The sequence below is a fragment of the Equus asinus genome, chromosome 12 (genome assembly GCF_041296235.1).
Source record: "Equus asinus isolate D_3611 breed Donkey chromosome 12, EquAss-T2T_v2, whole genome shotgun sequence".
Classification (NCBI taxonomy): domain Eukaryota; kingdom Metazoa; phylum Chordata; class Mammalia; order Perissodactyla; family Equidae; genus Equus; species Equus asinus.
In genome coordinates this window covers 39699201-39722245 of record NC_091801.1, presented here as the reverse complement: position 1 = coordinate 39722245, position 23045 = coordinate 39699201, and the positions used below count along the sequence as shown (strand labels likewise).

The 23045-nt window shown below is 33.4% G+C and overlaps 1 protein-coding gene across 10 annotated transcripts in view; it reads left to right on the top strand.

Moving 5' to 3' along the window:
- TRIQK (triple QxxK/R motif containing) overlaps positions 1-23045 on the top strand; it is a 114979-nt gene that overhangs the window by 81420 nt on the left and 10514 nt on the right. For 7 of the 10 annotated variants that reach the window (XM_070481337.1, XM_070481332.1, XM_070481338.1 and 4 more), the window contains 2 exons: positions 1012-1097; positions 6600-8243. The exons of 1 other annotated variant lie outside the window; for it this stretch is intronic. In XM_070481337.1, the coding sequence (XP_070337438.1) occupies positions 1012-1097; positions 6600-6713 (200 nt within the window). In that variant the 3' untranslated portion in view covers positions 6714-8243. Of the gene's footprint in view, positions 1-1011; positions 1098-6599; positions 8244-23045 lie in introns of those variants that run through there. 2 more of the 10 variants (XR_011493251.1, XR_011493250.1) reach the window with 2 other exon arrangements.

Here is a 23045-nt window from a genome sequence, read left to right as displayed (position 1 = left end):
TCAATGTGAGGAAGATGTGGAAATTAAAGATAAAAGTTGTATTATTTCGATAAAGGAAATCTAGGGGTAAGTTGTGGAAAGGAACTGATCTTTGAAAGGAGAGAGAGTAAGATAGAAACAACAAGGCAAAATAAGGAGGATATAAAATAGCCAGAGAGATTATGTGGTCATGTGTTAACTGCAGTCAGAATGACATATTTGACCCAGTTCTTAGTTAAAAGTTTGATTAACAAAATAGTGTATTATTCTAGTCAATGCTTTTGTTGTTGTTATTGTTGTAAAATCTATTTTCTTTAAAGGCTGTGTAATGGCTCTTTTGTTACTCATTAGTGAGGTCACCAGATGGTACACAGAAAAGGAAATTTGGTGACACTAACTGTTCATTTTTGGCTGTGAACTATGGAAGAGAAGATTGAAACTAATATCTAAATGTGGCTATCCTACATCTTATATCTAGCCATATTTATTCTGTCCTCTGTTAAGAGCAAACAAAAGTTAAATATATATTTTTCTAATGAATTCAGCAACTAAAAGTTAACAATTTGCAGATCCTTCCTTAGTTTCTTATTTAGAGAAAGGTTGAGGCAATTTCTCAAATTGATTATTCGAATATTTGTTATATTCGTAATAAAATAAATTTATAATGAACTGTTATTCTTCAATTATGAAGACAAAGTTAACTTTACCTATTAGTGGGATCTTATGTTTACTCATTTATTTATCTGTTTGTTTCCAAATGCTTTCAAAAGATTTTCTCCAAAATAAGTTTTTATTTTTTTGATATGAACTGAAAGCAAATCAAAGCTGTCTGTCAAATCTTCATCCTGAAAGAGTAAGAGAGGAGGAAAAGATGACCTTAGGGTGACAAATTTATGGTTTCATTAACTGGGAACTACTTGGCAACTTTGTGTCCCAGTTTTACTCTATGTAAACATTCTTTGACATTGCAGATGGCTGTTAAACTTGAATTATAGGTAAGCATAGCTCATTGTCTGAAATGATTTTTTCTAGGTAAACAGGATTATAAAAAAACCAAACCTATTTTACGAGCAACCAAATTAAAAGCAGAAGCAAGGAAAACAGCAATAGGCATAAAGGTACTTGTATTTGATAACTTTAAAATTTGATATATGCATGCCATTTCGTTTTCTCAAGCTGGATTACATAAATGTTGAGTTCTAAATGTTTTATGACATTTCAAAATCTAAGTCGAATACCCGTATTAAAGGTTTTTATGAAGAGTTTACTTAATGGGAAACATCTTTTCTATCCTGAGATTTTACTGGGTCTTAAAATAAAACACAATGTCACTTAAGATAACCAGTTATACTTAAAATTGCAATTTATTTTTTCTCTAGCTACTGTATATATTGTTCAAACATTTCAGTGGTTTATGTGGCCTGAATCAAAAACTTGTTTCATTTTCAATAACTTTCATTTTATGGTTGTTTAAATTTTAGTTATAATTATATATGCTGAGATTATTAATATGTATAATTTTACTCTTTGTGTTATTGTTGTCAGTACTCTGTATGGTGAAATTCTAATGATGTCCTCAAACTTGTTCTTTTAGAAAATCAGTGTTTTAACTGTGTAAGAGGAATAAATGTAACTGAGAATGATGTTAGCAGATATTAATCCAATGTGCTAGCACAATGAAGTTCAACAGAATTACTTTTGCATTATTACCCATGTCCATTCTTTGCCAAGTATTGAGTCAAATTAAACTATAAATAGAAAAATTAATTTGGCAGCTCTACTGTCAAGTGTGCAAAATCAAAGTGACTAGAACATATATTTTATTTAAATATTAAAATGTTAAAAAGAGATTTTGGGCTTTATCTGGCAGATAAAAAATCAATTTTTCTAACTTATAGCTTATAGCAAATGCCAAGGTATTACTACCAAGCTGTAACAGCTGTTGAACTGCCAGATGATATAATTGGTTGTCTTCCAGAATTTGCTGTTATGATCACAAAACACTGCCTTCTTTTTACTCCTGATTGCTGATTTTGATCAAACATTGCCATGTGATACGTTATGTTTTCATAACACAATCTACTCAGTTAGTGCTCTGTGTCAGTTTTTAATGAAAAAGGTAAATTGCCTTTATGTTTAAAAGAGAGTTGATTAATCTTTTGAACTTTTCTTCTATCTGCATATGAAATTTTATTTAAAATTATATCCATGACTTGACCTTTCTAAAAGCAGTGCTCAGTTTTTTATTTTATAATTAGTTACCTGATGATTGTCTCTTGTAGTGAAAGCATTGTTTGTCATTTTCCACTGAGGCAAAATAACGCTTACTTTTATCTTTCACAATGCAGTATTTTTGTCTTTGGAGTTTTTTAATAAAAATATTGGGATAGCAAACTCCACTGGTGGCACAATGTAATGAGCAGTAATAAATTAGAATTTGAGAAACAGTGCAGCCATTCATTTATAAATATAAACCACTTTCTTATACACATCCTCTGTTTTATTTGCTCTTCTAACTTTTATTGTTTTAATTTGAGGAAATAGCTATGTTCCTGGTATAAATTTACCTTATGGTGCAATTATCTTTTTAAAAACAATGTAGAAGTTTTTTGTCTTTTTTATAGGAAAATAATTTGTCTTAGATTTCATTTGTGATTTAAAGTATTTACAGGATAGTTTCTAACTGACATCAGAACATAGCTCCTTTCTAAGCTAGCATATCATTTTGACTTGTAAACTTGTAGAAAACAAAAACCTTACCTTTAACCATTGTTTACTTTGCTTGAAAATGTATGTGAAGATCCCATTAAAATGATATGAAACTTTTTAGAATGAGAACCATGGATGTGTTTTACATTTCAAATCTGACATACTAATTAGTTTGCCTTGTCACACTTTGAGTGCCTTGTCATTTTAGCGTAGGACTTTAAATAGCAAAGTTTCGTACAGCAGTTGCCATTTAATGCTGTTTAATTTCCCCAGTGAGTGATTTTATCCATATCGATAATGTCAGAGAAGCACCTAAGGAGTAATCAACATCAAACATGTTTGATTCTTATCTAGTTGGTGCAGAATGACCATGATACTGTAACATTTTGTTTCTTTACTACTTATTCTTTAGAATGAACCAGTTAGGTTCTTCAAATCATTTAAATCTACAGAAAATATGAATAACTTCATGAAACAGAAAAATAACAGTAATCACAATACTGAACGCAAAATAAAGAGGCCTAGGACCACATCCCTCTTGCCTCTGGCTCTAACCCTGGCGGAGCTGAGTCTGAGCTGGCACACTTGTAAAATGGACATGACGCCATTTACCTCACAGTGTTGTCAGGAGAGTTAAATCATACAATGAAAACACTTATGAACCTAGCACATAGAAGTCATTTATGAATTGTTAGCTGACTGAGAAAATATTTCTTTGAATTAGAATTCTCTATTACTGGTTTATATAAATAAGACTTCCCTTGGATGTTTGTCTTTGGCCTAAAGAGCACCTGCTTCAACTAAGTCTGCATCGTGTGACTCTATCACAAATTACCAAATGTTCTCAGTTTTGCTGTGGAGAGAATATTATGGATAGTACTAGTGTGAAGTTTTCAGAGCATTACATGATTTTAATATACTTTGTATATAGATTATATAAATCTTAATCCTTCATTATTTATTTAGAAGTTGCTATAAGTATTACAATGTTGTAGAACTTGTGGAAAGAAAGATGAATAAGATATGATCTTCTTGGAGAAATTTATACAAGAAATCACTTCCAGATTTCATTACCATATAAAACCAACAAGAGTGATTGAGAAATGGTGGACTGGAGGTATAAAGAGTTATGCTATAGAGTTTTTACTCCCAGAAGCTTCTATAGCTTTTTTGTAAATGTATGTTTAGTAATAGAAAATGTTTTGAGGGAATAGTAATGATTCAGAATAAGATGTGAATGTGAGTGTGTCAAAAATCTAGAATTAATTTCTATTGAGAAGCTATTTTTATTTCCTGTGTCTTACCAATGTAAACAAAATGTCATAATTTATGACCTAGTAATGAAATGAGTGCCATCTGAAAAATATTTGCACAGCTAATTTTGCTATTTGGTTGCTGTTCAATTAGAAGTTTGTTTTTCAAGAATTACAACATCACTAACAAATTTTTGCAATGCAATGCCCATGTTTTCTAGCATTTAGAAGGAGCTTATGTTTCCTAGTATTTAGAAGGAAAATGGTAATCTATATTTGTTAGTTAATTAGTTTATTTAAAAGGTTTAATTGAAAGGTATAATCATAATAAAAGAAAAAGGATAAAAAATTTAATTTGTCTGTTACATAAATAAAATAGTCGAGTGTTAACCAGATCCTGTTAACACACCCTTGGGATGAGCCAGCTGGAAACGTTACTTTCCTTTTTTTTGTTGTTATTTCTGATCTAAAACTAAAAATAGCCAGCGAGTGGGGGGAGTCATAAATGCCTACCGTTCTCTAACTTATGTTAGTGTCACCAGCCCCCTGAAAGCAGTATTTTCAAATTTTACCACTCTTTTAATCCTCCCAATGTGCAGTCCCCACAATGCACATCTCCTCAATGGAATAGGGACATTTTGAAAAAAAAGATATACCATACCACCCTATCCAATACTTCTTAAGCCCCACCCCCTGCACCATATATTGAATAGACTTAATTGAATTAATGGATCCTCTGAAGCTCTATTCTATGAATGTTCTCTGCTCCCTGCCCTTAAAATCCTTTTTCATGCCTCTGGGTATTTTGAAAATATACAGTGAAGATGATACAGAGATGTTTGAGAAGACAAGAAGAAGTTGAAAAGCAACAATTAGAGGTGATTATCAACGAGATGAGAATCATGGCCACAAATCAAGAGTAAAAACTTTATTCTTGCATTAAGCTGGTTAATGATGACTGCTGTTGAGCAGTTTTGTTGTCCACTATACAGAACAGATGGAGTTTGCAGTTGTGTGTCACTTGTTTATTACATCCTCTTAAAATTAGTAGCTGTAACCAGGTGGGTCTGGGAACACAGCTGTAGATATAGAAAATAAACCTGTTGGATGCTGCCATGCCCTTTTCAGATGCCAAAATGTTCCAACTTTGATATATTAGATTGAAAAACTCAAATCTTACAAAAGTAGTTGACACTGAGTCTTTCAATCCAATGGTTTTATTAGTGTTTATTTTCATAGTTTGGAAATCTAAATAAATGTAATTATGAAGATAAAAATCTATATAAAGTGTCCATTTGTAATTTCAACATTCAGGTAAAAATTCTATGTTGATTATAAACCAAACTCATTTTAATGTTTTTAAAGTTTATTAGGTAACATGTTAAATTATTGATTTTACATTCTTATGACATGTAAAATGCATTAATGTAAATGAAAATAAATTGCTTCTCCATAAAATAATACCAGGAAGGGGTGTGATACAGGAGTGAAAATTAGAAGGGAATATTAGGCCCTTTAGAATCCTGAACTGGCACTATATTCTCTTTTTTCTGCTTAGCCAAATGATATGTTAGTATTGAGAAAGTTCCTTCATGGTATGTATATATGTAGAAAGTTTATAGACTTGTTGACAGATAATATGTTCTTTGCCATTATATATGTTGTAAGTTTTTGGTTATTTCAACATAATTGACTAATCAAATCTACATCAAGTCATCAAATGTGATATCCAGGACCATCTTTCACAATCGTGATAAATTATACTGTATCATGCTTCATGAGCTAAGAGTACTCAGTTTTGTTCTGCCACATTATAAACTATAGAATTTAGAATTAAAAGCTTAGAAGATTAGAGTTTCAACAAAATAATATTTAATAAAGATGTGTACAGAGACATAATGTAGAAACTGGTTATAATAGTTTTTTCCCATTAAAAAGGAATGATAATTTTTAAAAAAATCTGTATCCAAATGCTATAACTAATAATAAATTTATTGAAGCAAGAAATAAAGTTAAACATACCAAAGAGAGAACAGATATACTGTGTAGGGACAAGCTACATTGCTTGCACCCAACATTTTGATATCCAAACTATGAAAATATATTAAAATTATAAATGTTAATTTCTTTTTTTCTTTTTTTTGAGGAAGATTAGCCTTGAGCTAACATCTGCTGCCAATCCTCTGCTTTTTGCTGAGGAAGGCTGGTCCTGAGCTAACAACCGTGCCCATCTTCCTCTACTTTATATGTGGGACGCCTACCACAGCGTGGCTTGCCAAGTGGTGCCATGTCCGCACCCAGGATCAGAACCAGTGAATCCCGGGCCGCCAAAGCAGAAATGTGAACTTAACTGCTGCGCCACCGGGCAGGCCCCTATAAATGTTAATTTTACTATTAGAAAAATATAAACAAATTAAATAAAAATAATAATAGAAATGACTCACCCACTGATGTATTTGCCATTGTAATGAGTATTGTCAAGTACAAAATAAATTTCTTTTCTTAATGGCAAAAAGTGTTAAACACAGACTGTGATTATTAGTTTCAAATTATTCATTCTAGACCATGGAATTATATGGCTATTTTATCTGATGAAACTGGTAACATTAACCAATCTCATTTCATCAATTTCAAATCTACTTTTTTTTTCTTCCTCAGGAAGTTGGCCTTGTACTTGCAGCAATATTGGCCCTCCTACTGGCTTTCTATGCTTGCTTTTATCTCAGACTGTCAACAGATGTTGACCCTGATCTGGAACCAGACGAAGATTAGCTGAGCAGCAGTCAATTCATGAAAAGGAAGATAATTTTATAAAAGCACCTCATGGGACCGATACTTTCTGAAGTACTGAAACAGCAACATCTTGACTTCTTTCTACTGATAGTTTTGGTTTGCAGAAATATCTTTTTAAATAGTTGCATAGGGTATCAGGAAAAGAACCTTACCTAGCAATGTAGTATAATGTATGCTACCAGATACTTTTAAAATCTTTATACTTTGACAGGCAAGCTATTCATGGTGCATTTAGATAACGTGGAAAACAGATCCTAAATTCTTCGGATGCCTTTGGCCATTTATGTGTATAACACCATCACATGCAAATTACTAAATCTATTTTTGCTCCATATACATCATAAATAAAAGTATATATCCTCATTTACAGAAACATTCTCAAATCACATTCAGAGCCTAAGAAAGAATGAAAAGTCATGGGAAATTTTTCATTTTACTAAGAAGCCCTGCTTTCTTTCCAGACGTATTTTATATCACGAGAGAGACTATCTGCACATGCAGCTACAGTACTCTTTTTCCTTCGTTGCCAACTGTTCGGTGCACATGTGCTCCATCAGAAATGGCACCTGGATGACAGAAGCTCAAAGAGTCACATATGTCTCTAAAATAGAGTTCCTTTCCTCTTGGGCTGTCTGAACTGGCGTAAATAGAAAGTTCAGTTGATCTTGATTTTAATTAACTTATTACTCTATTACTGTAAACTTGGAATTCTATTTTAATTATGTTGTTCTGGCTTCTTGCAGTATCAGTTTGCCCCTCTTGTTAGGGAGACATGTAACAGTCTGTCGTTTAATTGTGCAGTCTTTCTCACACAACAGTCGTAGCAGAAGTCCTACCTACTCACAATCATTTTTCTTGTCTCTTAAATCTGAACAATACAAAGTAGTTTTACAAAATTACAGTTTGTCTCTTGTGAGTTAATGAATTAGAACTTTTACATGAAAAATAAATAATAGAAGAAAATATGTCTCATATTACATATGTAGTTCTCTGTTTATATAATTTTTCAAGATCTTTTCTATTTTGGGGGTATAACAACCAATATATTCAATATTTTTACTGGTAGTGGAATTTTCTTATATTTTTAGAACACATGAATACATAAAGCTTAGAAAATGGAAAAATATGTGTCCACAGCAGAGTTGTTAGCTCTGCTACCTTATATAAAGATGTGTAGAAAATGAATAATTTGAAACATGCACAAAGTGTTTTATGGTATATACATTGTATTTATGGAGAGTAAATAAAATGTTAAGATTGATTCCATACTCACCAAGAGAAGAAGCTTTGATAAATACCTTAGGTATTCTTTGAGACTTTTCAAATAGTTGAATATGACTGTGTGGCATTATGTTCTGTAGAATTTTTTCAAGTAGCATAATTTATTTCATCAGTGTGAAAACAGCCATAAGTTCCAGTATCCTCACAGATCATTTATGCCAAACATCTAAGGGCAAAATTTAGCCAGTGTTATTTACTGAATTCTATCCCTTGAAATCACAAACTCAAGAGACAGACCAAGAGTTCTTACTTACTTACCACAGCAGACCAATCCAAGTGGCATTTTTAGGAAAGGTTGCAGCATTTAATGCCATGTGGTATGTCTGTTCGTGAAGTGGGTGGCAAGGGAATATCCAAGCTGGCATTTTGGATATGATGGGCCTTTTCCTTTCCTGAGTGACATGCCACATGTCAAGAAATACTGCTTTCCCCTACTCCTATCACATTTACGTGAACAATTTTCATTTAGTTATTTCCCCTCCCATATGGTGTTAAAAACAGATTAAATAAAGATTATTTCTAATTTCAGTGATAATTTAAATGAGAGGGTATGTAATAATTGTTTATTAGATATGTGTCCAAGTGAGATATAACAGAATTTACAGCATTTAAAATAGATGATTATACCCTTGGAAATGTTTGAAAATTCATTACTCTGAAAAATACTTTACTGTCTTGTTCTACTCTAGAGGTGTTCTTTTGGAGAAAAAAGTGTTGTTTCTGATAGTAATAAATATTAGGCTGAACATAGTATAATTATAGGCAAGTTTCATTACCTAGTTTTCTTGATACCCTGAGTCTATGGCTAGTCCATTTGTATGACTGATTGACTTATGATGGCTCCAGAGAACCACAAGTCCCAAAGGCTAAACTCGGATTTTAATAGATAGCCGGTAAAGTGAGACAACATATATTTACACAACACTATTTTTGTGAAATGCAAAATTTTCAAACTCACATTAACTGGGAAGCAGCCAATCCTCTATTGAGAAATCCCAGATTGAAGTCTGGTTTGAATCTTTGAAGACAGAGAGGTGATATCTGGCCTGTAGTTTGAAGGGACCATACTTTTGAACAGTGGGTGGTATTTGGCATAAATCTGAGACTCGTACCAGACGCAAATTTTAGGTGTGAGTTTTTCCCCTCCAATAATTCGCTGCTTAGAATAATCCAGAAGACAAAAACAGAAAAATTGTGACGACTTTTCAGAATGTTAGAATCTATTTGTTAACATACTGTGCAGAATAAATTTCAAGTAACGCAGACTTAACGTATAGCCTATGGAATACCGTGAATGAAGCTTGAAGGGTTGCTGGTCCTTATTTTGCATGCAAAATAAAGAGTATATAAATTCAATTGAGAAGAGATGTTGTAAAAATATAACCTCATCTAGAATTTCTTTTAAAACAGATGAACAAAATGCCTATTGTAATACAAGTATAGGGTTTATTGTTGTTGTAAAGTAGCAAAAAACTTGAAGATTTTCTATCTTTTCTATTTTTCATAAAGATGGAAGAAATACTCCCACCCCAATCAATGATTGTAAGATCTTGAGAATATGTTCTTTTTTATTTCTGAAATGCCAATAATGTAGTGATCTGCACATATTTAATAAATGCATGTTAAAATTTAAGTCAATCTCTTTTAGTCCTCTGAGAGCCTGGCACAGTTTTTGCATGGGGTAGATGATCAAAAATTGTTTGCATTTAACAAATAAAACTTAAAAATCACAATATTGATCAACTCTTAGCATTATGGTCATTGGTTGTATTGAGACATATATGTTTCATCCTGGTTCTCTTTAAGATCAAAACAACCAGCATTAAATTTGCTGTAGAACAGAAACCTTGCTCTTTTCTAGGAAATCAAATATTCTCTTTTTATCTTAGTATTGTTAAAAACCATACTCAATGTTTTTAAATTTAACTTCATATACATCTTCACTCCAAATGAAAATAAAACTGAATTTTCATTATAATGTTTGTATTTACGTGAATAGTAAAGCTCTATCTTTTCCAGATTCTAAAATTATATAATCAATGATAATTCAGTAGAGCAAATTATGCTCTATATAAGCGTCAGAACTAAACTTGGAGAAATTAAACTTAAACTTTAAATTTTAATGTATTTCATCCACAAAGTTGTTGAGCCTTACATATTAATGTATTTCATCCATATAATAAGGTTGTTGAGCCAGAGACTACATAAAAAAAGTTTTTATTTTCTCCCTACCAACAATTAGATTTCTTTACACTTACCTGAAGCTTCTCTGGGGAGATTCCTACCACTTCTCCTTTAGCAGCACTGCCTTCTTTTTTTGGAATTTCTCCAGTGCAGCCTGTATAGAATGATGTTTGCTAGATTTTGTTCCATTGACATCATACCTAGAATCAGTGCAACCCATAGTAAAAAACTGTAGCAGATTAATTCAGTACGTACAGAAGCATTCTTCCTATTCTGTACAGGTTTTAGATATACAGGTTAGTACAGGGGGAACTAGAGGAGCATTAAAGAACTATACTGTGTGGAAATATCCACAGTGGGTCAGTACATTCATTTAAAACAATTAATTGCTGCCATATTCAGCATTGTGTCTTCTTGTGTTAAACGATTTTTCTTTTTTATCCCTAGCAACAGACATGAGATCCTTATTTCAAGAAAAATAAGATACTTTACATGCCAGAAGATTTTTTGATGACAGTACCCCCTCCTATTTTTTCATTTTTTAAAACACCAACCAAATTGGTGGGGAGGCAGCCAAAATTTGAGGTACCAATGCCTCTCGAACAGATGTCGCACCATTATTTTTTAGCTCGTTTAGATGAATAAACATGTTAAACTGTGAAGTATTACATTTTAGATTTTTTCATTAAAAAAAGAGACAATCTGTTTACTGTCCTAATTGAGACAACAATCCTTGTGGTTGCCAGTTTTGGCAGTCATAACAATGAACTATAAATATTTGGACCAACCAAGTAAATGGTGACTATAAAGGCTATAGCATGTGTAATGTTCTGTTTTCACGGGCACCCATCTTAGTATGGCATTTTTTTCTGACTTCTTCAAATACAATTGTTTGTGTAAATCTGAAGTTTCATGGTAAGCCTAAAAGATATTGATTTCAATATCTAATTTCGCTCTAGTTTATCATCCTTTTTAGTGTTCAACTATCCATCTGCTTGTAACAAATTGCTTCTGCACTTGCTCTATTGAATGTGACAAGGCAGGTCTTCATTGGAGCCTTCTCTGTACATCCTAGGATAAAACTAAATTCAGAGGTTGTTTTTTTTTCTGTTTTCATATTTATACAGTGAGATTTAGAGACATTTTAAAAGTCCATCAAATTGCAGGAGTTTTTTAAAAGAAGGTTTTATAAATAAACAATGGCCAGATATAGCTCTTGCTATATTGGCCATGAGAAAGAGGTCATAGTCTTAGCCTCTATGAGGATGCGTTACATAAAACAACAGTGTGGGAGAACTTGGTAGACCAAAGAGAAATAATCCAGACATAAAAAATTATTTATTACACTAGTTCCTAAACATTTGTGATCCAGATAGTGAGTGTCCTTCTAGGCATCTCATTTGAGTGCTGTTCCTCCCTACTCTTCACCCTCTCCCTGTCTGCTCTAACTCCAAATTCTAGGCCATCTCTAACGTTCCCTCTCACTTTGTGTGAACCTCACTTGTACTTTAAGTCATTTAACTTAAATATGTACTTACTACATTAACTGTCTCTACTCTTTCATTCTTTTAGAATCATCATTGATCCTCACCTATTTTTTTCCACTGTCTCTTACTTCTTACCTGCTTTTCTTTTTTACCTAATCACTTACCACATGCATTACGCAAAACTAGAGAGAGTAGTATAATGAACCTCAATCTGCTCATCATCTGGTTTCAACAATTACCAGTATTTTGCCACTCAGATATTTCTCCCATTTTTTGTAACTTGAGTTATTTTGTGTGTGTGTGTGTGTGTGTGTGTGTGTGTGTATGTGTGTGTGAGGAAGATTGGCCTTGAGCTAACATCTATTGCCAGTCTTCCTCTTTTTTTTTTCCTCTTTGAGGAGGATTGTTGCTGAGCTAACATCTGTGCTAATCTTCCTCTGCTTTATGTGGGATACCTCCACGGTGTGGTTTGACAAGTACTAGGTCCACGCCTGGGATCCAAACCCCCAAACCTTGGGCCGCTGAAGTAGAGTACACAAACAACCACTACACCACTGGGCTGGCCCCTAACTTGAGGTATTTTAAAGCAAACCTTAGATATGGTGACATTTTACCTGTAAATATCTCAGTATGCATCCCTGCCAGGAACTTTGGTGTATATTTATTTGTCTGTTATTTGTTGTTTTTTTTTCTGTTACTAAGAAGCTATTATTACAGCTAATAGAATTAGTTATTTCTTAATATCATTTAATACCAAGTCCATATTCAAATGTCCCTAATTATCTATTTATAATAGGTTTTATCTGTTTAAAACATGTCTATTTATAATAAGTTTGAATCAAGATCTGTACTACAATTGGTTGTATGTGTCTTAAATTTCTTTTATTCTGTGTCAAACCTGTTATTTTTTAATGCTATTGATTTGTTGAAGAAACCAAGTTATTTGTCCTTTGAATGTCCAACATTCTAGATTTGGCCTTTTTCATTTTGTTATTCATTTTGTTCCTATGTTTGTCCTATTTGCTGTAAACTAGGAGTTAGATCTTAGACTAGATCAGATCCAGGCAATTTTGTTGTTGTTTTCATTTGGTTTGTAAGCCAAGAGTATTTCATTGTGCTTAATGAGACATATAATATCTGGTTGTCTCACTTATGGTAATGCTGAAATTTATCAGTGGGTTCATGTGCTAGTAACCTGATTTTCTTCAAAACAAGATTTTATATCAACATTTTACCTGAAACTTTTATCATCCATTCGTCATTGTTTCCTAGGTCCATTATCTCATTAGGATAAAAGGATAAATACTTGCAATTCAAATTTCAGAGTAATAGTTTAGCACTCTACCAGTGACCAATGAAGATTTGGCATTGCTGTTCCTATTGTTGCTTTTATTATCATTATAGAGTCATAGATTTTACATATGTGATCTGATTCAACCCATTGCAATCATCATTCTTTTCACTACTGAAATGAGAATTCCATTATCATGTTTTGTATTAAAGGTACTATCATTAAAGTATAAAAGTTTTATGGTTTTACATTATTTTACTTTTTTCCGAAAGTGATAGCCAGTGCAATCAGATTCTAAAAACAATAGCCATAAGTGGTAGATGTGGAAAAAAATAATATTTGCAGATTATGTGATTGACTGGAAAACTAAGAAAACATTGAGTAAGATTTATGCAAAATAACTCCTTTAGAAAATAACTGTGAAAATCAATAGCTTTATCTATCTCTCCAATAATTACAATGATTAGCTAAATATCATTATATAAAAGTCTTTTACAATTGTAATAAAAATTATGAATTGTCTAGAAAAAATCAGCAAAAAATATGAAGAGTCTTCAATGGAAAAAAGAACTTTACAGGGTAACATAATAAAACTTGAATAAAAAAGAGACCAACTGTCTCCCTGGATGAGATAAGTCAATATTATACAAATATAAATGTTCTTCTAAAATGAAAACAGAAAAGAGAACTTTAATCCACCAGATATTAAAGTGTGTTATAAAGTTATAATAATTAAAATAATATCATAGTCAGGGAATAGTAGATAAACCAATTGAGAAAGTGTAGTGTCCAGAAATAGATCCTAATATAAATATTAATTTAATGTATCATGTAAGGCATAAAGATGGAAAGAGAGATTATTTGCTAAATGTATTGAAAAAACTGACTATCCATTTGGAAATTAAAAGATGTTTATAACATGGCTTAAAACAAGATTAGTTGCTCATGGAATTTATTATTTCTATATGAAAAAAATGAAACCATAAAAAGTTTTAGAAGAAATTCTAGACATTTTTAGAACACTTTAGTAGGGAAATTATTTCTAGGCATTGTTTGATGAGTCAGAAATCATAAGGAAATACTGTTGGATTATAACACATTAAATTAAAATCTAACATGCAGCCTAGTACTCAGTGTTAATTAAGGATGTAATGAAACCGTCTCTTTCATATACTGTGGAGGGGGCGGGGAATGGTAATCTCATACACTTTCCAGAAGGCACTTTTGCAGTGTACTTTGAAAGTCTTATATTTCATGTATACTTTAGAAATTTATTTTATGATAATGCATATAGTATGCAAAAATGCATAAAGTATGTTAACCTCAGCATTATTAATAATGTCAAAAAGTAAGATTTGCTTTATGAGCCAATTTGAAATTGTTTTCTTGTAGTAGATGAGTTAAGCTCATTCACTTTTTTTTTTGGTGAGGAAGATTCCTCCTGAACTAACATCAATTGCCAAACCTCCTCTTTTTTTTTGCTTAAGGAAGATTAACCGTGAGCTAACATCTGTGGCAATCTTCCTCTTATTTTTTGTACGTGGGATGCCTCCACAGCATGACTGATGAGAGAGTAGATCTGCACCCAGCATCTGAACCTGCGAACCTGGGCAACTGAAGCAGAGTGTGAGGAACTTAACCACTCTGCCATGGGGCTGTCCCCTCATTCACATTTTTTGATGTGGCTGATATATTGTTGTCAATTCTGTATATAATTTTATGTTATAGATACCATATGTATTTCATTATAAGTACTGTGTTTATTTGGTGTGTTTTTGCTTTGGAAATAATTATTTTGGTGTTTTTGAACATTGGTATATTTATTTAGAAGTTTCTCTTATATTTATACTTTTTTAGTCCCCTAAATATACATTTTCATAAATCACTTTTTATTCTATGGACTGTCAGTCTTACATGGTATCCTTGGCTCTCATCCATTGCCTAGAAAACAGTCAATAATCTTATTCCACTTTCGCCTTTGTCTTTCACTTCTTCCATTTCTAGTTGTTTTCTTTCTACTTTGCGAGAGCACATCATATGTAAAACATAACATGTACACTCTATTCTTCCACCCATGCCACTACCCTCCTTTTAGGTATTTAACTCTTAAATTTAACTCTAAAATTAAATATATGAAAAGCTTATTGTCAATTCTTTTGCCAAAGTTTTCCAGGTTATTTCCTAGTTGAATGAAGTTCATCCAACCAAGGAAGGTCTCACGTTTAAAGTATTCCCTGGATTTGTGAACCTTTAAAAGTGGTTTTCTATTGCCTTGACACTTGAGGAGCAGTTGACTGGTTATAAAATACTTGGCTTGCAGTTTCTTTCCTTGGGTTTCTTTAAAATGGTGCTGTGTTGTTGCTTTGTTTTGTATGTTGCCCTTGAGAGGTTTGATGCCACCCTATTTTTTTTAACCCTTGTAGTAATTTGATCTTGTTGCCTATATACCCTGAATGTTTTCCTTTGTCTTTAAATTCTAATTGTTTTTCTAGTAAATGTCTCAGAGTTTATTATTTTTGAGTTTTCAGGGTACATCATGGGCCCTTTTAAATATGTAAAAATAGTTCTTTTTTCTTAGTTCTGAAAATTTTCCTTTGATTATAGTTTTACATTATCAGTTATAGCACATGTTTTGTTTTCCTTCTTCAGAGACTTCAATTATATGTATGTTAAACTCTCTTTGCATGTCTTCCATTTCAACTGTTTTCTCTTTGACCCTTTTACTTGTTACTTTATCTCATTTTTATCCCCTTGGTTATTTTCGTGATTTTCTTCAAAGTATCTTGTTAAATTTCACTAGAATCTATTATACCTTGAGTATCTTTTAATTTATTCTTTGTATCTGAGATGACCTTGGGTTTTTCTTTAGTTTCTTTACTGAGGCCAATCAACTGTTACTGCATTACTCCCTTTTTTTTTTCACTTATAGTCTTAGTTTTAAATTTTCTGATTCTAATTTATATCTATATCTACATATCTACATCTGATCTTCAAGTGCTTGTTTGAGGATTTTTAATTTAGTTAAAAATTATGTTAGAGTATATTTCTGTTTTGTGGAGCTTTTTCCTCTCTTTTTTGGTAGGGAGCATTTTATCAGCTGAAGTATTTTGATTTGAACTTTCTGTTTTCTTCTTCCATTAGCTTTGTATGGAGTTGGCTTTCTTTTTTGTTCCTAGCCACTTTTTGGGTGGAATCCCTAGTCCAGGAGTGCCCCTTTCTGTCAGTATAGTGAGGCCAGTTTCTTTAATGAATACTCTCAGGGTAGGGGTGAGGCAAAAAGTTGGCATATGTTGTTTCTCTTGCATTTTGAAAAGATCCTCAGTTTTCTCCTCTTACCATCTTCTTTCCCATTTCTCATACATCCTCAAGGGCAAAAACTTTTTTCTACTTTTGTAATTCTCTCTAGGAAGCAATGCTTTTTGAAGTTGCTGACTTCTTCAATACCACTCGTTTTCAAATTTTGCCACTTAGCGTTGTACTTCCTTTCTCTGGGATCTATGCCTTATCTGTGTGTGCCTCTTTCAAGTGGTGTCTCTTAAGTTTCCCCTTCCTGCTTTCAGCACCCACATGCTACAGTAGTCTCAGGGGGTCTCTTGGAATGTGGTGTTTATATCTCTATTTATAGGTAACTTGATCATGCTATTTTCTACTTCCTAGTAAGGCTAAAGGTGTGAGTAATTTCTGATTTTATTTGCAGTCTTTTTTGCTACGATTTTTGAGGAGGACTTGAGGAGAGATATCAGCTTCAGGAGGATGCCATTATCTCCAATCCTACAATTTCCTTGGAATTAAAATTTTGAAATTGACCATTTTCTAGGTTAAATGTTTAAAGTCACTTTGAATTTGTTTTCTATAGGTTTACTATATCTCACATTTAAAAATATTATTGTGTCTTTAAGTTGTATCTCTATTGGATTACATACTTTGAGGGGAGAGATCTTATAGTTTTGATTTTCACCATAATACCTGATATAAAACCTACACATAATAGTTTCTCAATAAATATTAATTATTTAGTTATTAAGGCTATCACTTATTTATATAAGAAAACCTTTTTATACAATAAGTTATAAACAAAACTTTTGGGTTATTTTTATATCTTTTTAAAAAGATTTCTGACATAGATAAACATTGAGAAATATCTTCTAAAATAATTAAAATGTAGTCCAATTTCTTAAAAAGAAGCCATATGTTAAGGGGAACACCCATCTGAGAACACATTCTCATGAAAACACTGAAAATAATAGAGACTAAGTAATTTCTCCAGTTGATATTTTTCTCAATACCTTCTCAGTAAAAAACAAATGAAAACCCATAGATTTTGTTCTTTATTTTAGCATGTATAAAAACTAAGGCAGCAAACAGTAAGAAAATATAACACATTATTGTAATCTCTGCTATTTATTAATTCATTTAATTTAAATGCAAATTATATGTTTTAATAATCATAAGTTGTTTGGCATCAGGTTGCTCCTAGTAATGAGCAGTTCAAGAGATGGCACTTTTTAAGAATTCTAATAAAGCACCTCACAGAGCTCTTTTCCTTTGTGAAGAATGGTTGCCCCTTGAAACATCCTGAAATACAGGGCTGAAATGATTTAAAACCTCAGAAGAAGGTTTTTAAGGCTGGAATAGGAAGCCACTCTTGGCTTCATGGCTAGATCTGAACATTGAAGTTAAGCAGTAATTTCAAATCAATCTGTCAAAAGATTTTACTTCTGATCATGAGCAAACAGAGGCCCTCTCTCCAGTAGGTGTCGGGAGTCATGTGATGGACACTAATGATGTCTCCTGCCTTTTATCATCTGTCAGGGACAAGTCACATTTATTTCCACACAGACAGTGAGAACATTTAATGAAACAAAACAGCATTATTGAGCTCCAGGTCTCCCAATCCTCTTTGGTCCTAGAAATGAGACTCCAGGTTCATTAAATTGTGGCTTATGGAGGTATATCACAATTACGGTCTACTGAACCAAAAATTATAATAAGATCCCAAATCAAGACTTTAATGTATGCTGACCTCTGTCTATTTCACTAGTTCAGAAAAATCAATTCAACAAATATCACAGGTTCAGGAGATATATATGTACACACACACACACACACATACACACACCCCTATATATGTTTTATCATTTTTAATATCCAATTATATGTTCATTATAGAAAAAAATACAAAAACTAATAAATGAATCAACCCAAATCATACTATCCGGAAATATACCCTAATAATATTTATATAATTCATATTCTTTTATACATTATAACATTCATATTCTTATAAAAATATACAGTTTATTTGTTCTCAGGCCTCAATAGCCTGTGACTATAGTAATACTCACATTTTTGCAGTCTTTAATCAAAAGATGCATAAATGTAGGCAGAGACAGGCCTACTATATTGCCATATTCTTTCTTGCGTCTTCATTCACTCAACAAATATTTGCTGCATTTCTACTACATACAAGGCACTTTTTAGTAACTGGAAATACAGCAGGGAACTAAAACTAATAAAATATCTGCCCACACAGAGCTCACATTCTGGAGGAGTAGGCAAGCAGAGATATGAAATAACAAATGAAAAAAATGCATACAAATACATAAATACAGTATGCCAGGTGATGAGAAGTGCTTTGGAGAAAAGAAGGTATGGACGGCAGAGAATGAGTGTCCCCATTTGCCCCACTTGCTCTACCACAGCTTCAGTTCAGACTCTTGAGTTCACCACACATGCTTCGACCTGAGGGCCTTGCACTGACCTTTTATATGACTCACTCTTTCACCTCTTGCTAATCTTTGCTCAGATATGGCCTTCTCAATGAGGGCTACCATAACTGCCCTATTTAAAATTGCAACCTGATGCCACCTGGCCTGTCCCAGCACCCCCAAGCCACTTTACCATAGTCTTATTTCTTCACTACTTAATACTTATCACTTTAGAACATTCTGCATGTTTTACTTAGTGATTATGTGTATTGTCTATTTTTAATCTCCCTCCACTGTATTGTAAGGTCTACAGGGTAGAGACTTTTACCTGGTCACTAATGAATTCCAAGTGCTCAAGCTAGTGCCTAGCACACAATAGATATTCAAAAAAATATTTGTGGGATGATTAAAGTAGAGACGTTGAATAGACAGCTGAATATCTAAGACTTGAGTTTTGAGGGAGAAGTACAGACTAGAGGTACAAATTTAGGAGTCATATAGGGTGACATTTTAGGTCGTAAAATTGGAAGAGATCTCCTAGGGAATGGATAAAAATAGAGATGAAGAGAGATCCTTGGAAAAATCCCTAGGTTTGTCAATGTTAAGAAATCAGCAAGATGAGGAATCTCCAGAGAAGAAGGCTGAGAAAAGTGGGCAGTGGAGTAGGAGGAAAACCTACTGAGCATGGCCTCCTATGATCTGAGCAAGGAGTATTTCAGTGAAGAAAAGGTCAGCAAATTTGGAATATTTGTCTTTTTTAAAAAGATAAACGTGCAACATCTCTTAAGTTTTACCACTCTTTTAAGTACTACACTACAAGATAGCCTCTGTATTTCTGAGTACTGAAAAGGATTTGTACTGTCACTCCAATCTCATTACAAAGTATTACAAAGATTATAATTTTTATAAAATTAGCCACATGCAATACAGGCACATCAACTGCAATGTGGCCCAGTGAACGAACAGCAAACGTCTTGAACGTCTAAAGACGCACAAACTCCACTTTAGAGATCGTTGATCTACAAAATAAAACTCAAAGAGACCTCAGATTGAGATCATCCAAAGAAGAATTCACTACCTGCTCTCTCGATTCTCTCCCTCCTCTGTTTTCTTCTCCTGTCAATGATTCACCTTTCTGTAAAAGCCTAGCTGTCCTACATGATTCCTCTTCCCTCCCTTCAAGCCAAGGGACCAGCTTGTTGACTTTCACATCCTGACAACTTCACTTCTGTGCTCTCTCTCTTGCATCCTGTCCTCTCCTTCCTTACCCTTATTGCATTTGGCTCTCAGCTTTCAAATGTTACTTATTTGGAACTTTAAGGAAATTTCATATCAGTTCATCTGTCTAGCTTAGATATCCTTAAGGAATCATAAGATTTCAAACTTTTGGAAGACTGGAGGTGTGAGTTCACCACACGTGCTTCGACCTGAGGCATCTTCTTTCAGGGTATCTTCTTTCAGGACCTTAATACTAACTACCCTTTCTGTCTTCTCTTCATAACCAAGTGTTTTAAAAACCATATATCTTAAGGTTCATCTATGTTCACTGTCTCTCCTTTTCACCTCCTTTTCATTCCTCATCTATTGCACTTGAAGTTCTCACTTCTCCATGAAAGCCACTCTACCTGAGATTACTAACAATTGCCTAACTGTCCAATTCAATGGACGCTTTCCAGTTCTTACTTTACCTGTCTGTGGATTTGACACTGTTGGAAACTATCTTCTGCTTGACACCCTTTCTTCTTGTGGCTCTGTCATACCACATCATCCTACTATTTCACTTCTCCTGATTCTTGCAGCCTCCTCTGCGGCTTCCCTTTTCTCTCTCTCTGGCCCTAAATTTCAATGTTTCTCAGGGTTCAATCTACAGTCCTCTTAGCACTCCTCAATCTTTAGTTGACATGAACTCCTTGTTCCAATCTAACTAAATCAAATTAAACTCATTCATTCCCCAGCGCTCACCTGTTTTCCTCATCTGTTCTTTGATCCTGCTGTCCCTACTTTCACCACCAACCCACTCACAGATCCATAGTACTGGTGCTTTAAGACTCAACTGAAATGGCCTTTTCCCTTCCTCCCCAGAGCACTCCAGCAGTGCTTCTCATAAGGCACTTACCACAGCCCATCAAGCATTAGAATTATTTATGTAGCCTATTACCTCCCTGCGGGCTGTCTCCATGTCTAATTCATCCTTTCCTACATTGGCCTTAGGTAGCTGAAGGTCAGTAAATGGATTGAATAAAAAATAAATAATTGGTAATGTCCTAATATTGCAATGACACAGTAACAGTCAGTAGGAAAAGATCATTTAGTTAGCAACTCCCAGAATTACCTAGCACATTCCCAAATTAGGGACTGAACAAACTAGGTCCTGTTCTATTGAAAATACTGTGCGTGACAAAGCATCTCAGTGAGTGATGGGTATGGCACAGATTCACCGAGAAGTAGATATCTGTTTTACAGTTCTGAATAACTGGACACTAAGATATAGAAACACATTTGCAAATAGGCAAATTATAGTGGTTATCTTTTCTCCAGTTACTTTCAATGAACCATTTATATGTACATCAGTACTCTTCTTTCACATGTTTTTATAATATTTTAGACCTTTATTATGTATGACTTCACAGTTCTCTGAGTACTTTGGCAGGGCTCACTCTTGAAATAAAATTAACATTAATGATTATTAATAACATTTTAATGGAGCATTATATTAACATGTGAGAAGATTAGGGCTTATTACGCTTGTTACTAATATTCCTCATATGATAATTTCTTTAACAGTTTTAAAATTTATTATGCCATTATATTGGCCCCTTTTCCTTGAACATTGTTTGGGCTTACAACTACCAAAACCACTACATTTTATTATCTAGGAATAATAATAGTAACAAAAGCTACCATTTATTGAACACTATGCCAGCCTAGGCCCACTGGTAAGCACTTTAAATGTGTTATTTTCTTTGATCCTCAGAGGACCCCAGGAGGTGGGTAATGTTGCTATCCCCATCTTACATGGAGGAAACTGAGGCTTAGAAAGGTGAAGTGACTTTCTCAGTGTCATAATCTAAAAGTAATCGATCTAGGTTTCCCTAATAAAAATGTCTGATTCCAGAGCCAGTCTTTTCACCATGCTTATTTAACTTCTAATTCTCTTTGATATCACCAAGACGTATATTTGAGTAGGTAATACCACTTCCATTTAGTTTGTGTTTTCTTATTTATCATCTGTGAGGTCATACTGTACTTTGCTCTAGAAAAAAAACCAAATGTTCCCAAACAGGGAACTTATTAAACACATTATGGTATGCAGTATGTTTACTGCATTTCCATGATCTTTTACTTGAGAAACCCTAGCTTAAAAGAAAATGAGCCTGAGATAGGTTCCTATTGTACAATATTGGCTTCATTTTAAGTGTTCACAAGATATATTTTAAACAATCCATTCTAGACTCTTGACTGGAGTCAAGTTCTCTGACTTGCTTTGGAACATCAGAGCTAAGTTTACTCACCTCCAGTCTTCCAAAAGTTTGAAATCTTATGATTCCTTAAGGATATCCAAGCTAGACAGATGAACTGATATGAAATTTCCTTAAAGTTCCAAATAAGTAACATTTGAAAGCTGAGAGCCAAATGCAATTGAGACAGACAGAAATTTTAGTCTTCTTGCAGATTTCCGGATTCGATTTCCTCTTACCAGCATTTGTCCTACCCTCCCTATCTGAAGACCACCTTCCTTGAGTACCAAAGCAGAAAAATCATCAGACCTTATCAGATCTGTTCTCCGTGTGTCATCTGTCAGTATCATACAATCAGACCTGAGCAACAGGCAAACCTGGACCTTCTCGGCTCTTATTTGGCATACAAATAAGTGAAACGTTTTTATATTTGTCCTTAACAATTTCCACTCACCTCAGTTTATTTAGGGGTTAAGACTCCCTAGTGGTACTCTTCAGAAGTCTCTGCTACTTTTTTGGCATGTGTTCCTCTTTAATACATCCTTTTACATTAGAATATATTGAAAAGCTCCCTTTGAAGGTCTGTGTAACTTCTAAAGTGATGGTTCTAGATCCTTTTGAATAAAGAAACTTCAGGAATTTGATGAAAGCTCTGGATGCCCCTCCCCTGAATAACGCACCTATGCATTCAAATTTCGTATAAGTTTAGGGAGTAGATAAACCAATTTATTTTATTAAGGCTATTAAAACATTAATATAAATAATTTAATTTAAACAACATTTCTTTTAGAGCCTCACTTCACAGGTTCATACCTGTCTTTGCTCGGAATATTCTGAAAATTGCCTTCATAAAATTCCTACCTGCATTTTCTACCACAGCTGTTTTGCATTATTGGTTTATT